At 43.4% G+C, this 20,096-nt stretch overlaps 1 protein-coding gene across 1 annotated transcript in view; it reads right to left on the bottom strand.

The window, feature by feature from the left end:
• Nucleotides 1-2,633: 2,633 nt before the first annotated feature.
• Nucleotides 2,634-20,096, bottom strand: part of PHF8 (PHD finger protein 8) — a 32,789-nt gene continuing 15,326 nt past the window's right edge. The window contains exons 12-22 of the mRNA XM_066580567.1: nt 19,683-19,772; nt 19,363-19,593; nt 16,937-17,055; nt 13,551-13,741; nt 13,166-13,251; nt 12,963-13,087; nt 9,721-10,067; nt 9,414-9,509; nt 7,447-7,556; nt 6,374-6,647; nt 2,634-6,256 (exon numbers count right to left, since the gene is read on the bottom strand). Coding sequence (XP_066436664.1) covers nt 6,165-6,256; nt 6,374-6,647; nt 7,447-7,556; nt 9,414-9,509; nt 9,721-10,067; nt 12,963-13,087; nt 13,166-13,251; nt 13,551-13,741; nt 16,937-17,055; nt 19,363-19,593; nt 19,683-19,772 — 1,761 coding nt within the window. The 3' untranslated portion in view covers nt 2,634-6,164. The remainder of the gene's footprint in view (nt 6,257-6,373; nt 6,648-7,446; nt 7,557-9,413; nt 9,510-9,720; nt 10,068-12,962; nt 13,088-13,165; nt 13,252-13,550; nt 13,742-16,936; nt 17,056-19,362; nt 19,594-19,682; nt 19,773-20,096) is intronic.

The raw sequence follows: 20,096 nt of genomic DNA, 5'->3' as shown, positions 1-20,096 counted from the left end.
GAAGAATAAAACCAGGTTCAAAAGACAAGAAAGGCAAAAATGCGCAGCAAAAAATAGATATTCCCCACATCACCAGTGTGGATGAAGAGATGACACTATGCAGAAGGAGCCTATATAGATTTTTTTAGATACCAATTTGATATGGAAACATGACCCACAGTCCGTACTGTGAGAAAATTAGTAACTGAGTGGAGTATAGCGATAAATGTAACTTCAAACACTGTTTCGTGATTTCAGACTGAAATTAATTTACACATAGATCATAGGGACACTCTGATACCAGAGGCACTCCAGGATAAATGAATGTCCTAGCAGGAAGGGCACACGGTCAGAGAAGACTTGATCTATGGTAGTAAGAGTTTACTGAATTAAATATCAGTTGGATCTAGAGTCTTTGTGGACTTCCTTTTTAAATAACGAAATAGGCGTCTACTAGGCTCCTGGTACAAATGAACCAGAGGTTAAATCAGTTCCACTCTATGTTCATTCCTATAGGAGAACCCTTAATCCCACTGGACAAATGATTTCTGGAATGAGTTATGAGCAAGAACTCAATCCAGTTCTCACTTAGTCTTATTTATTCATAAGAGTTCAATTACACCATATAAGTTTGGTTCTTTTGGTTCAACGCATTTCTGTTGGCTACTCAACTCAAACCAAATCTCTGCCGATAAACAATCATCAGATAGATACAGTGGTGGCTGTATACCGCATACAGACAGGTAGCTAGTAATAAAATAGGTAATGAAGTATTCTTAATGTTTGAATTTCCTAATACTAGTATGGAGTGGGTACATCATGTGCCTTTTGCTTAACAGAAGACATTGACACAAGGGTGGGGGGATTAGTTTGATTTGGGTATAATTAGATATACTTGTGAAGCCCAAAAAGGATTTTATTGAGTTATATTATTAAAAGTTTGGTTTTAAAAAAAATCAACTCTGTGAAAGTGGTTTGAACTAGATTTGATTCTTCTGCCTCAATGAATTTATCTTATTCCCCCAATAGAATATGGAAGATGTGTTGATGTTGCATTTACTTTCTGAGAGAAAACAGATACAAAATTGGAATTTAAAAGATTGGTCTTCTTAACATCATTCTTAACCAATTCACTATTTTCATCCTGTAACCATCCTATCGCATCTTTGACTTTTCTTTTGACATACCCTCAAAATCCTTTTTATTGCTTTTGGCCTCTGCTGCAAGCTTCTATTCATTATTAGCTTTTCTGACACTTGGCCTACAGTTTCTGCAGACTGTATTATATTCTTCTTTAGAAATGCTAAAAGGAGGAATGTGTGTAAGTTCTAGGTTCATCTCTTTAAATGCTTCCCATTCTTCCTTCTTTTAGGGATTGTTAACGATTGTGCTTTAAGAATCTCATTTTGCAATATTTCCCAACCTTCTTGGACATTTCTGTCCTTAAGAACATCCAGCCATTGGATTCTTCCTATCCCCTTTCTGAGACCGTTAAAATCCGCCTTTCTGAAATCCAACCTTGAGGTCTGAGTCTTCTCAGGTCTTCCTCCCCTTGTTATCCAAAATTCAAGGATAGCATGATCACTGCCTCATAAGATCCCAGCCACCCTTACTTCCTCAATCATTTTGTCCCTGTTGGTAAGAATTAGGTCCAAGATAGCAGATCCCCCATTTTATCTTCTACCTTTTGGAAGATAAAGGTGTCAGTAAGAGCGGATAAGAATTTGTTGGACCCATTACTTTTACCTGAGAGAGATTCCCAACAAATGTCTGGATAGGTAAAATCTCCCATGATCACTCTGTTGTGCTTCTTTGAGAGCTTGGCCATCTGATGTAGAAAGAGTTCATCCATATCTTCTGCTTGTCCAGGTGGCCTATGGTAAATGCCTACAATAGTGTCCTTTCTGTTGTTCTCTCCTTGGATTCTTACGCTATGAAGCTTGAATCTCTGTGGAGATGAATGTTTTCCTAACATACAACCCAATACCTCCTCCACTTCTATTTCTTATAAATAAGTTGTATCCTTCAAGCCTTGTGTTCCGATCATGTGTATCATCCCACCATGTTTCCGTGATACCTATGACATCATATTTCTCTTCCTGTGTTAGGAGCTCCAATTCTCCTTGTTTGTTTCCCATGTTCTGTGCATTTGTGTAAAAGCAGTTTAGTTTGTGATCGGTGTCTCTTGTTCCTCTACTTGCCTTCTGATTTTTTTGTCTTTGTTCTTTCTTTCCACTTCTAATAGCGAGGTTCTCAGTTGTATTTATTAGCTGTGTATTTTTGCTGGGCCTTTCACTTCCCTTTCTGTTCTAGTTTAAAGCTCTCCTGATGAGTGTAGCAATATAGAAAGACATAATGAAACTGTCCCCCACAGCAGGCAGAAATGGTATAAGCCTCAGCTAACGCATCATGAGATTGAAGTGAAAGTAAAATACTCAGCCTCAAGATGGTGCCGGATAAGCATCAGAAAGGAAACTGCAATGCTGGGAAGTGGCTGAAATGCACAGATGAGACTTCCTGTGTGACAAGCGATCTGGTGGTGGGAAGGTATGGATGGAAAAAAATGTGTTTTCACTGGAATGACCCTTTAAAACAAACCATTTCAAGAATATAAAAAGGACAAAACACTACAAAAGATGAGTAGAGACAGGACATTTCGGCAGCCGTAGTCATTTATAGCTACTGAAGAGGGAACCAGACAGTCTAAAAAAAATATATAAATTACAAATAGTAAACAGAAACCTGAACGTAGGAAACGCTTCTTATACAGCTGCCCGACAATAGAAAGCTGATGCGCAAACACAGTGAGAAAGTCATTCACACATCTGCAATGGTGCTGTTGGGTGTTTTTTTTTTTTCTTTTTCAGTTTTTTTCCTTTTTTTTTTTTTTAAATTAACTTTTGCTTTATTATGTTCTGTTAAAAAAAATAATAAAACTAATTGTACAAACTGCTAAAACCTCTTTCCCTGGCTGGTAAAGTCTTAGTTCCGATACTGCATCTTCTTCCTGAGCCGTTCGTGTGTTTACAAAAAAATTAAAAAATATGGAGTCTCTGGTATTAAATCCGTTTTGCAGATATGAAAAGTGCCTTCAATCAGTACAGCAAAACCGCCAGCTGGATCCGGAGCGCAGATTCTTGCGGGATACGATTTTACACAAAATACGCGTGTACAATATGCAGGTTTGCTGTGGATTAAGGCCGCCTTCACACGGGGCGTAATCACTGCTAACTCTCTACAGCAGAAAATGCCTAGCAAACCCGTAAGGTCCAAACCTGCCCCTAAGGGCTCCTGCAGACGAGCGTGACGATCTAACGCTCGCAAATGCGTGACGTAATTGCGCTCTGAATTGAGCGTTATCACGTGCTTTCGCGAGCAGATTCACGCTCCTTACTGTACGTTTTTCTGCTGCCGCCGACCCATTCACACAGGTGCGGGACACGTTTGAACAGGCGGGGCAACCCTATTAGTTCCAGGTGTAATCGATCTTCCTTGCGAAAGTGCGCCGATCAGTATGTGATTTCATTCATACAGGGTACGCATTTCCGCACCCCATACTCCTATAGAGTAGTGCGCACACGTAAATACACAAAAATATAGCAGGCCGTGTACTTTTTCACCCGACGGAAATGCGGGAACAAAAATGCTTCATGTGAGGAAACCCACTGAAAGCAATGGGTTCTTCTGGATGCGGTTTACACAAGCGAAAATGCACGCACAATCCCCATCTGAAGGAGCCCTAACCGGTACATGTTTTCTATGCATTTACAGGTTTACATTTGGACGACATTTTCTAAATTCCATCCGCCTGACTTGTACAATAAATGCTGAGAATATTTTCAGCAGCACATTTTGCAGCATATCCACCCTGTGTGAATACAGCCTTACATTGCCAAGAGCCAAAGCTGCAGCAAACGCCCACAGAAGCCACGCCGATGGGGAATTTGTTAGTGGCGTAAAATCAGACCCGGTGTATATCAAGCCCTACCCTGAATGGGAATGAGCTGCTAGAGCAGACACTGTGCCTCCGGACAAGCAGACTCTTCTTCTACTCTCGCTTAGGCGGGCACATCGCACGCTTATGTTTTGGGTAAAAAGAGAAATTTAAAAAGTTTTCAAATGTAATCCCAACCGTGTGACTGTTTTCGTCAGTCAGTGTACATCTACATACTGTTCCCTGAAGAAGAGTCATGCCGACTTCCCTGGGTGACAACGCAGGCAGGCAGCGGGTTAAATATAAAAACACCACCCTTGGACTCCTATGAGCACCCTAACCGAGCTTGTGCTGCTTATAGGAGACGACAGGTTGCCTGTAACTGCCTCGAAGGCCAATACGCACACAGCCATATTAAAAACTGCTCTAGGCAAGGTCGTATGGGGTTTCATACGACAGACATTGGAGGTGTAGGGTGGCTTCAAAGAAATTAGGTTTTTCTTCTGATTCATACAGCTTTTGATAGAAAAAGCTGAATTTCTGACATCTTCCAAAGGACACCATAATACGAAGGCATTCTTCCCACTAAGGGTCCTTTTACACCTACCAACTTCTTCTGGCTCAGAGATCTGCATTCAGCTGCTCGGCCTTTACAGATGCAGATTTTGACTCTCGTTTGTCCCTAAAGAGCGGTCATTGGTCACGCCAACAACCAAGCGCTTGCACATTCATCAACTGATCGTTTAACATGGCCCAATGATTGAGTAAAAGCATGTTCAGGTGAACATTCCTGCTCCGTGATCAGGATGGATAAAAGGCCCTTAAGGCTCAGTAGTACGGAACCACATAGACTCCCTGTGATGATGTTTAATTCTTCACTAACACAGCTGAAGTAAAGTCGTGGCATCCTAGGAAACACCCAGTGCAGGGAGTAGCTACATAGGGAACATCACTGATACTTCTGCTGGATCTCAGGAAGATGCAATAGTGTAAGAAACCTAATGTTTGTTATCTACATTGCATGGAACAAGTTGGATCTGCCGTACTGGGAGTCTCGGCCTCTTCACACTCTGCAAAACTACAAGTGACCAGTTGGGGCTGGTGCAGCCATAGAACTAGGTCCTGCAGCACTAGCAACCTTATCCCTATTACTGCACTGCAAACATCACTCGAAAATGTAGAACAAAAAAAAAGACATCGTAAGGGTGGATTTACGTGTGGCGTCATTTTAACACATGCAGGTTTGGCAGTGGCATAAAATCATGCCACGTGCGAATCCACCCTTATGAGCTTGTTTACATGGATGTGATTGTGGACTTGGATCCCGTACAAATTCCTCCTCCTATTCGCATTTCTGGAGAAATAACATGGAAGAGCACTAAAGAAGGGCTGGAGTGTGGCAAGAAAACTAATCTGCTGCTGTAAGCCTTCCCTTAAAACCGGCCACCGCTCCTCTCCCTAACAGTCCATCCGGCACCAACATCATTAGAGCTTCTATGGATATGGAAGGCAGGATGGACAAGTGGAGACCAGAAACTGCGGAAACCTTGGAGAAGTCGTCTTGTTCTAATGTCCTCCAGTACTCCAAGGTAGGAAACGGCAATGTCAAGACCCTTCTTCAATCTCCGTTCTCACAACAGCCAGGACAAGTGCTGAGTACAAGACTATGTTAAAAAAAAAAAAATTAAAAAAAACGTAAAATCATGACTTTAGTGATGTCAGGAGAGAAGTAGAGGAAGGTCATATAGTAAGGGGAAGGGGGCAGTAGATATAAATAGGGATTTTTGTTCTTGTTCTACTACCCCCTTGCTTAAAATTGATGTCTCAACGTCCTTGGGGAAAGTCAGTGAAAACAAAAACAAATAAAAACCTGAACCCAAAGGCCATGTAGTGAGCTTACATCTGAGGAAATGTCGGCACTTCCATGTAGTCCCCACTCCATGTTTAAATGTTCGCCCGTAAAACCAGTGACCTTCATGGAAGAAAGCTGCCACCCGAGGGCAGAGGATGAGGCATGCCCGTACCAACCGGCGGTTTTGTCTTTCGTGGATCCTACCCTCATCAGGGTCTTTGTCCAGCCTGCCTTTTTGGTTTGCTTCTTATTAAAACATGTAATGTTTATATGCAGTTCTTAAAAAAATAAGTGAGCACAGCCGGGGGGAGGCAGCTCTGCTTTCGCTGAGGGCTTTGTCCCGTAGCCCTACAAAAATCTATTCAACCAGAGGGTCAAGCAGGAGCATAAGGAAGAAGGTCACAGCAGAAGCAGCTTTCCATTCCTGTGGATTTTCAAGATCTTGCCCAGACGCTGCTTCGCGGTTGCTAAGCCTTTCTTGGGCCTCTTCCCTAAAATATAAATAAATGGAACTTGAGTTGAAGCATCGTGATGTGCAAGCACAACAGAAATAGGAACACCAGTATTGAAATGATCTCAAATGAATAAAGAGAAATCAAATTTCTTACCCTGAACTATTTGACTTGATGGAGAGGTAGCAGAAAGCCGCCGGTGGGACAGGAAGACACCGGGTGCCATAGGGGTAGTGCCTCGGTTAACCTGAGCCATGCCAAATATATTGGGCCCTGCTGTGTATTCATGATCCACAAGGCTGCCCGAGAAGACATCGACCTGTGGTTCCAGTGGAGGTGGCTCTGGTTCAGATGGGAGAACTGGAGGCTCTGGCTCGCTTGGCGGCTTCTTCTTACATGAGACTTTTTTCTTCTGAGATTTCTGTTGCTCCTGTTTAATGGAAGAGAAAGGAACACAATAAGGTAACGGCCTCCTACATATCCCTAAGTGCTGGAAGCTGGTCTAACAGTGCCTTTACATGGGAGGACAATCATCTAGTCACTTGCTAGAGCAAATGAAAGTGACAGTTCTGTGTAAACCCTGCCAATAAATTCAGGGATGAGCAAGAATTCGTTCATTAGTCACTTTGTTTCAGACCACCTGAAAATAGTTCTTAGTTGATTATCTTATAGCGTAAACAGGTAATCGTTATCTTTGAACGACTAACCAACAACTTTGCAGGGAGGTAAGCCCTTGTTTGGTGTGTGCCTCCCACCGAACGCCGATTGGCTCTCGCTTTTGTTTAGCTTACATTTTGCCCTCCCAGTTAACAGTCATTGGTTCCTGAAAGCACTGAACAGTCCCTGCTTGGTCTTTGGAAGAACACTCACTGCTATGGTCTCTTGTTTGTTTTTTGTGCAGTGAGACCACAGCAGCGAGTGTTCATTACTCGAAGACTGCTCACATGTATTTACATGCCTTCAGTGGACTCAGCAACCAATGAGTGTGCGGTGGGAGGGGGTGGGGAGGGGGGGGGGGGGGGGGGGAGTGTCGAAATTTCAAATATATGCCTTCCAAAGAAGCTCACACCCTCTAACAAGTCATCGAAAGACATTTTGTGATTGCGGAATTGAACAATTGGTCTGCGTAAAAGCGCACAACCAACAGCCGTTCGTACACTTCACACAGGACAACTATTGTCTGAGTAGTCGGTAAAGCCACCCTAATTTGCTACTTTTTTTTCAGTCACCTGCTGAGAGAGTCTTGCCGCAGCCACAGCTAATCCCGTCTCCACCGAAGCCACGCGTGTTCCCTCTCGAACTGGACGAGCCTGTTTAGGAAGTGTTGGAGTGACGCGTGCTGAAACAAAAACCCCAAAACAGACATCTTTAATTTCAATGTTCCGGCATATAGTACCTGCAAGTATATTAGTCTGTGTACTAATACATGTTATGCCGTAATAAGGTGGTCTATATGAACAAACACCAAAGGGCTCATTTGGACTCGTATGTTTCCAGATCATACTGGAGCATTAAAACTTCACTTTAATCCCTATAACCTAGACTTGGAACTTGCAGTCCTCCTCAACATGCGCCTTTAACCACTTACCCTCCTTGCACTGGGATGCTATGCGTCGCAATAGGCAGTAAATTTAAGTCGAAGCAAAATTAATAAATCCCTATTTTTATGCATTTTGCTTGGGTTTGAATTTCTTGCCTATTGTGTTTGGAGCGCCGCACTGCTTTTATGTGGAAACAGCTTGAGAAGCCACAGCAAGTGTTATATGCAGACTGTGCCATGGGTTATACAAAGCCCCAGTCACTTACATTGTACTGTAATTTCTGTGCTTCTCTCCATGAAAGCAGCCCCTTAAAAATAAATGTGCAGAGCCTAAAAAGGCTGGTAGAAGGAAATGTCTATAGTAGTGCTGCCAATCCAGCAACATGCCACATTTGTAGAAGGTGGATGTGGTACAGATGGCGAAGATGAAACACACTGGTTAGGGGGCAAACTCCCCAACTGAAGCAAAACTCAGAGATAGGATATGACGTCTCTATTTTTATTATTAGATATTGATCCAGGTCCTTCAAGCCATCTGCACTTTGCTTTGGTCAAGAGTGTTTCTGGCTGTGTACCAACCTGAGGTGTACCTACCCAGCACGACTGAGGAAGGAGTACCATTACCCCAAAACACATCTTATATCGCTGGGTCAATACTGAATAATAAAAATAGAGAAGTCAGTTTATAAATCCTCCTTTCAGGCTGTTTCGATTTGGGAGTTCGTGCCGTGACCGGTGTCTTTTCACTTTTTCTTGGTAACCTGCCCTATATATGTTAGTAAGAGCTCATGTCCACGGGCGTTTTTTTCACCGCGATGCACGGCCGTGTGATACGTGGTGAATGGGAGTCAATGGACTTTTATTACTCCATGCACGTGCGTGTAAACACCGAGTGTAGATACACGCAAGAAACGGATTGCAGCATGCTCCATTTCTCTGCGTACCACATTCGTATAGGGGAATAAAAGAAAAAAAAAGTCACACTGCGCACGTCCGTGTGATACTCGGGCATGGCCAGTGCACTCGCTGCCATACACGGTCTGTCCGGGTTCTCTACTGGCAGAGCCGGGATTTACAAACAATGGTATATCTATGCGGGAAGACCTGCAGCGTTTTACCAAAACGGCCATGGACAATAGGTAGGTGATGGATGTAAGTGCGTCTGCCCTCACCATCAGACTACATGGGGCTGGTTTCTAGCCTATTGACATGTAAAAACACAAAACCTGTCAGAACACTTTTCCCATTTGTCCTTTATTCCTCCATTCCGGGATCATAATACATAGCTGTATTTTAATCAAGTCCTTCATAGTGGAATCCATCTTGGATTTTACTGGACACCTGTGAGCAGCGTCAATGTTCTTGCTGGGTCTACATATCCATCCAAATAGCTTAATAGGAGAGAAGCCCAGGGAAAAGCTGTTCTCTTGCAGCCTCAGGTTCCCGTTTGCCCCAAGAGACGGGTCTAGGTGAGAGCATATCACTTACTGCGGACTTATCACTATATAGACTACTTTATATTGCACCTCCCCCCGCCCCCACTGTTCCCCGGATCCTGAGGGGTTTCCTTCAGTCTATCACAGTAGATATAGTTGGGTTCTAGTCCCAGTTGTATAATGCACATGACCGTTGGACTTATCACAGCCACACATATACCTTTTGGGTTCCATGGAGCATCGTCTGTCTGTTTCTTCTTCTTGGGCCGTGACCGCAGTGCTGGGTCATCATCATCTGATTCCAGAGATGGATAAACTGCAGAAATACAACGTCATCACTTTATGAATGTGACAATGTACTTAATTAGAAACAAGTAGTAACATTAATTATAATAAGTACTGCCCATGATCGTATCAGATAACAATACTGTTCTCGGGAGCGCCATCTTTCAGCCGGGTATAACTGCCTCTCTAGTTCCTGTAAACACGGTAAATAAAATGTATGGGTGTAAAAAGTTTGCACTCACTATATTCTGAGTCTTTGAAACATGCTCCCAAGGTCTCCTGCTCATCTGTACTGTCATCATCGTCCTCGCTGTCCATGCTGCGATGTGCTGGTCGTCTTACCGGCCTTTTTCCCGGCCGCAGAATAACTTTGCTGTTACCCGTGCCTCCGCTGGTACCGTTGCTGCCAGTTTTGTTGCTCCCTGCAGCTTTACCACCTTGTGGTATACTTCCTGAAGCACCACCCTCTTGTCCTGCTGCCCACCAAGCCTGCAGACTGGAGGGTGTACATGACGAGGCGGCTTGCAAATTTGCCATGCATAGCATGCCCTGGATTGCTTCTTGGGTGCTCGGAGACGCAGGAGCTTCACTGTACGAATATAGGATTATGAAGAGATGATAAAATGACGATGCTAAAGGGGTTCGTCTGAATAAGGACAACATATTCATATGGAATAGAAAAGTATGTAGAAATCATAGAACAAGGTCATGGCACAGGGGTGGCTCGCACTCCAGAAGACCATGTATTACAGCACATGACTAGTAGTTATGGATTTAGAAAAGGGCTTGCCCTGGAAAAAAAAACCGCAAAAAGTATCAACTTGATCGACTGGTAAATATCCGATGGTATGAGGAACATATTCTTACCTTTATTGCGTTTCACTGCAGCTTCATTCTCCAGATACAGGTCATTATCTGTGCCACGCACTATACGCTAATTAGCGGTCGACCATTCGATGGGCGCTTCACCTCTGCCTGCGGTCGGGCTTGTTCCCTGCCCAGAGTTTAAAATTCGTGCCCTTTTTAAGCTCCGTGACTTCATCTTCACCCGCTGGAGACATTATATACACCCCTATCACCATGCCTGCGCTGTACTAAGGCAGCAGGCGCATGTCCGGTGACCCTCTACCAGCCAGAATGACGGTCTCCATATAGCGTGTGGCACAAAATAAAATTCTGGAGAATGAGCCTGCAGTGCAACACAATGCAGGTAACAATTGGTCCCTCGTACCTTCGGACATTTACCAGTGTACTCAACTGATACCCCAAGAAGTATTTGACAAGCTTACTTTAAGGCAAAAGGCCCATATAAACGTAGCGATGATTGCTCAAAAAAAAAAAAAAAAAAGCTAAAAAAAGCGATCGGTTGAGCGATCATCGTTGCGTCTAAACGCGCGCCCATCGTGCATTTTTCAGGCACTGCTAGCTGATCGTTAAATTCAGGTCAACCTAAAAATCGTCCTTCAGCCTTATCAGCAGATCTCCACGGGTAGTACCGATAGCATTGTTTCCCCGTGGAGAACTGGAAGCAGATAAGAGCCCTCGGGCTATTAACTGCATTCAGCAAAGGCTTCATTTGCACACTAAATTGCTATTAAATAGCTGAGTAGCTACTTAAAAGTTTATGCAAAATGATCGCTCAAAGCTGTCCCTCAAACTGTCAGTTGAGCGATCATCGAGTCGTGTAAATGGGCCTAAAGTCTATGTTGTACTGAACTGAAAAGATAGAACAATAACTGCGCCAAGTGTGTGAAGTCTGAGAAAACCATTTAAAGGAAAAGGAAGTGAATTTGCACATATCCATTTATATTGTGCGAATTAAGGTCCATTTACACGCAAAGATAATCTTTTAAACAACTGAAAGATTTTGCGATCTATTTGCATAAGGCGTTAATGGCCACTAACACTTTATCATCTTGATTTGCAGCGTTTGCAGAGTCAAGGGTGTGATTAATCCCAAACCCAGCTGTGCACACACCTGCATTGTCCTGCTCCTGGTTGCTGGCAAAACACAATGTTGTCTGCCAACTCCCGTAGAGATAACAGGGTGCGGTCTATTAAGAGACACTTAATCTGTCAGTGTCTAAACAATGGATTTAAAAATTCACCTTAAAATTAGTCAGAAAAGTGCTCGATACCCGCATTTAAATGTAACAATTATTGATAATTTTCGGTCGTTTGAACAAATTTACGTGTAAATGGGCCTTCAGGCACAACACTAATGAAGGTATTAGGAGCTGGGAACAACTGGTAATCTGGACACACAATAGAAATAATATAACAAGGTGTACCGTAACTAGAAGGGCTGCCAGGAATGGAGTATGAATGAAGTCGTTCATCACTAACTTCAGTTCTGGCAGCCCTTCTAGTTATGGTGGAGCTCGCTGTGTTGTAGAGAAACCACTTCAAGGCAAAGCAGAAAATATATTTATCAACTATATATGTGCATTATCACCATAAATGGTAGAATATGCCCTCACTTCATGATCGTTGGGGATGGGGGGGGGCAGAAAAAAGGGGCAACATTGCCACTTAAGCTCTGCAGCTCCTTGGGTGACTCCTTTTGTCGCTTCATTCCTGGAATCAGAGGGGTCCCAGACGTTGGACCGCTACGGATCTTAATGTTATAGCATATTAATAGAATGCGCCATAACATAAAATAAAATTAGAATACCACCATAAAGACTTATGGACACCTCTGGGGGGACATTTTTCGCACTTAACTGCATATATTTTGGGCTGACCATCATTTTTGCAGTAGTGTTTGGTTAACTGTTTTGCATTGTTTGCCTTCTGCAGCTTTTACATATCACTGAATATAGACACCGCAGTCTAAATCCCAGTAGATCATGTGTCAGCACAGATCCCCTATTGATAATAGCAGTCCATTTACTCGGAATGATCATTCAGAATTGCTCCAATTCCCACGCTCCCGCAAGAATCTGAATGATAATCGGCTCATGTGAATTCATGCAGCGACTGAATGAGAGTTGTTCAGTTTCTGCATGCATGAATGATGCACCGTTCAGTGTAAACCGCAGATGGTCACTTCTGAACGACTGTCTGCTTACTGTGAATGGAGGCGGGGAAAGCACACTTCCCAACCCACTCCGCCTCCGTGCCAGCAGTGCGCTGAGTGATGCCAACGAATCTCACTCTTGCGCTATTACACAGGAGTCCGTTCCACTGGGACGAGCTACCAGGCATAGTCTGCCTGACAGATCCTCCTGTCTAAATGGGGCATTAGACTGCAGTTTCTATGTATAGTGATAGATAGAAGCTGCAGAAGACAAAACTGTGCAAAATGTTAAGTAAACACCATTGCAAAAATGGTTGTCAGCCCAAAACACAAGTGGAAAAAAAAGTGTCTCCGAGTAGTCCATAGACTTTACTGGTTGAGCAGTACATTGTAGGGAATGGAATTTAAAGGTAACTAGAAGTAGACAAATGAGAAGGTTACAGCAGCTGGATAGCTTCTCCTTACTCAATCTCAGAGTAGTCTGGGCCTCCAACCTGTCGACTAGCTTTCAGTAGGTCCAATATTCCTCCACTGCTGGCGCCAAGCTCTCCATCAGCTTCTCCCATCTCCTCATCTGTGGTATAATCTTCCTATTATGTGAACAAAACTGCTTTTCAGTCTAAGAATTTCACAAACTCCTTTATAATACAACCAGATGTATGACTTACCTCCACATCAAACTCCAGCTCCCCTGGCTCCCTCACCCGATTGGGGTCTGAACACGGCTTGGCTCTTGGAAGTTTCCGTGGGAACTCTAAAAAGTAAATGAGTTTGTACAGAACAACATGAAAGGGAATGAAAGCTCTACTCCGGTCCATGTGGTTTGTCTGCTACTGAAGCATAGCTCCATTTACTTGAATGGGGCTAAGCTGCAATACTAGAAACTGCCCACAGGCTAGAGTGGCGCTGCTTCCGTTCAAGGTGAACACTTTCTACTAAATTTGCACAACACCTTTATGGAAGCATACTCATTGATCCCAATTCCCATAACATCGCTACGTAAATGAAAGGGCGCACATATCTAGCAGGCCAAGGCAAGCATTAGGTACGTACTATGCAGCTTTCTTTTTGGAGGCGGCAGTTTTCTCTCCTTCCGTGGGGTCTCATCAATCTGAAGGTCATCCTCAGAGTCCATGAAGAACGGGTCGCTGGGAGAAAGCTCTGGATCTAGAGTTTCACTTTTAGGGGATTTTGTGAGAGCCCCCTGACGTCTGCTTCCTGCACCTACACGAATCTTTTTACCGCTAGAATGAAAATAAAGAGAACATGTTACAGCCCAACGTGATCACCAGGCCAGTATGGAAAGAACGGTATAGAAAGTGACAGGACTGGGTGTGTTTAAGTAAACCTATAAAGGGTTATCCCACAAAAGCAAGTCATCCCCTATACACAGAAGAGAGGGTAACTTGTGGTAACGTAATGTTACACAGATAAGAACTTATCAAGAGTCTGAGAATTCACTGGCCGAGCGACAAGAGCAACATGAAGACTCCTGTAAAGCGTAGCTCCTTGATGTATGATATATAAAGCTGAGTTGCTCGCTAATATCCTTCACAGTATAGATTATATTATAACTAAATTTTATTGTAATTCATTAAAATACAACCCATAGGGCACCAAACAAACATGTGCGGCCCTCCAGGACTCTAATCAGTAGGCCGCCCTGATTAATATTAGTGGAGCAAGAGCCATTATGTTCCAACATCCCACTTCTGGGAAGGTTATGCTGATTACTGGTTATTAAGCGATCGGGTAACCTCCCATCACTTATATCAATTCTTCATGAACGTGGATAGTGGATTTTCTCCTTCATAGATACCTGCCACTACTCTCCATGGGCGCTGCTGATATAGCTGATTGTCTTCTGTACTTCGTGTCTCACCTCATATATATCTTCTGTATTTCGTATCAAACTTCATATATACCTTCGACGCTTTTCCCCGCTAGTTACGCGGTTCATCAGGAAGTATATGTATTCCCTTATAGACGGGTGTAGAAAATAAACACAGAATATATTTCTAATAGATAGGTCATTTGAGGGGAGTATTATCCCCCATCCTGCCAGGCGGCTTTATCCTCTGGTTACATGAACCGCTCTGCTGAGGATTCCCTCATTTCAACATCTTAGGGCAGGGATATTATTTTATTAAAAAAACCACTTCTGCAATCCGCATAGTGAAACGTATTGATGGTACCTCCTATTGCATATTATCCCCTCTGAGGAATCCATACGAACATGGTTACACTACAGCAACAAATTAATACGAAGCTCACACACAAACCAGAGGAACTGACACCTATTAATGGGGGATATTGGGGAATTGAGTGGTTTAAGCGATAAAATCCACAAATATGTCCTAGGTTGGACCAGTTGGAGACTAATTAGTCATACACGAAATTAGTTTATCCATGGTCCACCTTTACATTATATAAACCCCCTCCTGTAAGAAAGACGAGCCACATTACCAAATTAGGCATTATACCGCTCCCAATAACATTTAAGCGACTAAGTGGAATATTAGGCATGATCCATTTCATGGTTGATTGAGCAAAACGACCCATATGTGTCGATTAAGAAAATACTATCTTTTAGAAATATATTCTGTGTTTATTTTCTAAACCCGTCCATAAGGGAATAAATATACTTGCTGATGAACCGAGTAACTAGCGGGGAAACGAGTCGTAGATATATAGAAGGTATATATGAAGTTTGATACGAAAACGTTCATGAAGAATTGGTATAAGTGATGGGAGGTTACCCGATCGCTTAATAACCAATAACCAGTATAACCTTCCCAGAAGTGGGATGTTGGAACATAATGGATCTTGCTCCACTAATATACATCAGGGTGGCCTACTGATCAGAGTTTTTTCTCCCCATGCACAGAATGGGGGAACAACATCAGCACATCGTCCTGGAGGGCCGCACATGTTTGTTTGGTGCCCGATGGGTTGTATTTTAATAAATCACAATAAAATTTAGTTTTAATTATTTAATCTATACTGTGAAGGGCCTTACTACTTGAATAGATTTTTGCTTCTGTGATTAAATAAAAAAAAAAAAACTCGCTAATATCCAGAGTAATCGCCGTGTGCCGCACAGACCGCAGCCAGACAGTGCTGGTAGGTCGTCTCCGACCCCATGAGGTGCTGGTAGGTCGTCTCCGGTATCAAAACACTATCTTTTCTCCTTAGGGAGAGCACCTAGATGGTGAACGAGGAGACTTATAATGCTATTCATGGTCCTCTGGGTAATATGCAAATAAGGGAGATGGAACAATACCTCCACAGCGCCATGTATAAGAAGGCAGCATTCCTTCAGATCAAGGTTAGACTCTTTATACAAACCTTGTTACAATGACCGGGAATAGGAGAAGGTAACCCATTGCCAATCCCGATGACTGATACATCGCCTTATTTACCCATGGCAACGAGTAATATGTGAGCAGACAGTCTATCACACACCTTACATACTCACAACACGTCATTTCCTTTGTGGGCTATGCACTCCCGAAATTGAAAGTAGGAGGTGGTCAGAATAATGTGACTCGACTGTGTAGATAAGAAATGTTCTATGTACCAATCATAAGAATAGGGAGTAACTAAACATGCATGTATTACTGTGTCTCCCCAAAAATAAGCCCTACCCCAATTTTTGGGGGAAACTCGAAATATAAGCCCACCTCTGAAAATAAGCCTTAGCTAAACTACATTAAAAAAAAAAAACAGCAACACTCACCTAGCCGGTGGTGTCCGAGTCCCCCCACGTTGGTCTCCGACACAGAGGCAAGCTGCCGTCTCCTCAGCGTTGACACAGGAGTCTCTTCCTAGTAACAGGGCTTTGAATACCCCATATGTATGCAATACAAGATGGAGCCCATTACATTAACACTTGCTTATCAGTGGGGGTCTGACTGCTGAACTTCCCCAGCTCCGGTGCTCCCACTGGTCCCAATGCACCAGAGGCCCATTCTCAGGATTCGTGGGGGTCCCAGCAGTCAGACCCCACTGATTCACAAGTAAACCCAATTCTGTGGATAAAGGATAACTTGTTTCTGTGGGATAACGCCTTTAACAATTATATTAGAACATTCTATAACAAATTGCTTCCTCTACAAGCAGGAATTAAAAAAACTGTGCAAGATCATGGGCAATTTTTTTACATTCACATGGTACAGAAAGCACCAATCACAGAAGCCTGTACCCCATTAAGGCAATAATAGAGGCAGTTGTAATGAGACATGTTCTAGACCTGACGGCCATTCAGCTGTTGCGTACCTACAACTCCCAACGTGCCCTACGAGTTGAAGGAAATGTAGATTTGCAACAACTAGAGACCATTGGTTTAGACAGAGGAGAGGCTGCTGTAATCGACTCCGCAGGTCAGTCCTTCACATTGAGGTTTTATAGCATGATCAGGGAAAGAAACAATCACCAACCTCATATTTGTACCATTGGCCAGGACCAACCGCAGTTTACTATCAGTTAATTCTGAATCCAGGAGGCAGTCGTCAGGCTTGTCATCCAGGTCATCCATGAGGTCATCATCATCATCTTCCTAAAGATTAGGAAAAACAGAAAGCGTTTTAGAGGACGACCGCCGCAGCCACATGGTCTTACTGCACCCCTTCTTTGGTGATCTTCAAGTAGTGGACACTACATGCAGAGTTATTTTCCCATCAAGACGCCGGTGCAAGCGATGGAAAACAGCAGTCATTTAGATGGAGGGGTCTAAGTGTGGACTTGATGTAGAAGGACGAAGGCTTTGCAAAGCTGATCACAACCCTTGAGGTTAGGAATACAAGACTGAGTTGTTTTTTTGTAGGAGTCCACAGGGTTGCATGTAACACAATATATTCCTCTGGACGGCATATGCGGCTTCATAGTTAAAGCAGCCATACCTACAGCTGCAAACGTGAACAAAGTCTTTGCACACCTTGGAGGCATTCGCCAAGAGGATAGCATAATCCACCGTACATGGTCAGCAGCTGAGTCTGCATCATTTGTAGTGGCTGTCAGTCCTATATTACAGCTAACACTAACTGCAACAGCCAGGATTGGAGATAAGGGGTTAAATAGTTGAGGATAACGTTAAGTGTCACAGTCGCTATTGACCACAGCATCTAAGTGGTTAGACAGAGGAAGAATGTTTCTTTCAATTCACTGCCATCCCTTTGCGAGGTACCAATTGGCTGAAATGGCAGCTATGCCCTGCCAGAAGCAGGGCCCAATGGAATGCCCGTCAGCCTAACTGCCTGTCAGCATTAGGCTGAAAAGTTTAATACACGCAATACAAAAGTACTACAGTGTATTATAACAGCTTATACATTTTCAAGTCTTCTACTGGGAAAAGAACGTGAAAAGTTAATAAAATATTTAAAAACATTAAAAACAAAAAACCTCTTCTCTTACTTAAAATTATGCAAAAAAGCAAGTTTGGGTAATGACCCAAACAATATCATATATAATTTTTTTTTCATTTGTTTCAAACAATGCCAGAATAGCTGTTTTTTTTTGGTAATTTTACCTCCCTATAAAATACTCAACACAGAAAAATAAACCAGGAGCTCTCAGAATCTGATAAAGCAAAAAAAAAACAAACAAAAAAAATTATTTTTTTTTTAAAAAGGGCTGCCCTACTCAAGTTATCTCCTAACCCACAGGATAGCGGATAACTTTCTGTTTGTGGGGGTTTGATTGCTTGAGATGGATACATCGATGGAAAATAAAAGTTATGGCTCCCGGAAGGCAGGGAAGAAGAAAAACGCAGAAAAACAAAAAACAAAAACTGTTGCATCCTTAAAGGGGTTGTCTCATGAAATCAAGTGGGGTTATATACTTCTGTATGGCCATATTAATGCACTTTGTAATATACATCGTGCATTAAATATGAGCCATACAGAAGTTATTCACTTACCTGCTCCGTTGCTAGCGTCCACGTCTCCATGAATCCGTCTAAATTCGCCGTCTTCTGGCGATTTTAGACGCGCTTGCGCTGTGCGGTCTTCTCCGTGGTGAATGGGGCCGCTCGTGCCGGAGAGCTGGCCCTCGTAGCTCCGCCCCGTCACGTGTGCCGATTCCAGCCAATCAGGAGGCTGGAATCGGCAATGGACCGCACAGAGCCCACGGTGCACCATGGGAGAAGACCCGCGGTGCATCGTGGGTGAAGATCCCGGCGGCCATCTTGGTAAGGTAAGTAAGAAGTCGCCGCAGAGCGGGGATTCGGGTAAGTAATAAACGTTTTTGGTTTTTTTAACCCATCCCTTGTGTTTGTCTCACGCTGAACGGGGGGCCTATTGAAAAAAAAAAAAAAGCCGTTTCGGCGTGAGACAACCCCTTTAAGGCATTGTCTGGTTGCAAAGCAACTCTAAAATAAAATCCAGGCCTGTTAAAACAATAAAAGTAATGGTACATATCCATCCCCTCCCGTGGCATTCTAGAACTGCAAGCCCGCAGTGGTCCTCCTGTTCTGTGTTTAGGAACTGCTACTAACTGACCGCTGTAGCCAATCGAAGGCCGCAGCTGTCAAGTGTCATTAGCCTAGCACTATGGTTCTCACTATCTGAACAGTGATGCCAGGAGAACTGCACCTGTAGCCTCTAATTGGGCTGCCGCAGTCAGGTGGTATCCGTTCCACAACAAAGACCAGGACGACCACGGAGGCCGCAGCCCTGGATTGCAGTGGCTGCAGGTAAGTGCCCTAGTTTTTGTTTTAAACAAACCTGGATCAAATTTTAGAAAGCTGCCTCGCAGCTGGACAACCCACTTAATTCCCTGAAGTAAAGAGATCCCAGAATGACCCTACAGTAAAGGAAAACAAATAATCTTGAAATTGCTTTATCACTAAATTCATTGCTTGGCCTACCATTTCCTTCTTGGGAATCAAGGGGTTCCCTTGGAGGTCACAGAGCTCTGGGTTCATGTCATCCTCTGAACGACTCCTTCCTCCTTTCTTGAACAGTTCCTTGCTTTTAAGAACTTTCTTCTTGGAGTTCTTGGCCAGAAGTGACATGACAGGAGAGGAAGTGCCAGTTATGGGACTGCGAGTCATCCCCAACAGATTGCCAGTCTTCTCAATGTTTTGATGGAAGATATCCTGAACGGGAAAAACAGAGTTTCACATGACATGTGCATGGGATGACATAATATACATAGCGGGGAGATGCAGACAGAAGAGAGCATCACCTCCATTAGTTTGACTTCCCGATCCAAATCCTTTATGAGCTGAATAGTAATGATGGTCTCTGGAATCTCCTCCTCATGATCCATTATTGCCTGCAGATCAAACCACATCCGAATGAGATGGAGATGAAAAGTTCATGACGCATGGAAGCTTCCATTCCATTGGTATATTAAAAGGAAATCTGCCACCAAGTTGGTGACCAACATGCCAATTTTAGCATTCGATCTGTTACATGTGCCTGCGGCGTAGGGATTGTTAGATTTACACTATTCGTTGCAGCGCTTGCATTATCCCTGTAAGGTCTCTGGTACACTAGCCAGGAGTGAGATGCTCAAGTGCAACTTGCATCAGACATAACACATCCAGCTAACAAAGACACAGCAAACTGACATGCAATGACACATCCCATTTCGGGA

The sequence above is a fragment of the Eleutherodactylus coqui genome, chromosome 10, assembly GCF_035609145.1.
Source record: "Eleutherodactylus coqui strain aEleCoq1 chromosome 10, aEleCoq1.hap1, whole genome shotgun sequence".
In the NCBI taxonomy this organism is placed as follows: domain Eukaryota; kingdom Metazoa; phylum Chordata; class Amphibia; order Anura; family Eleutherodactylidae; genus Eleutherodactylus; species Eleutherodactylus coqui.
The sequence above is the reverse complement of the archived record's forward strand: the minus strand, read 5'-3'. Positions and strand labels throughout refer to the sequence as shown.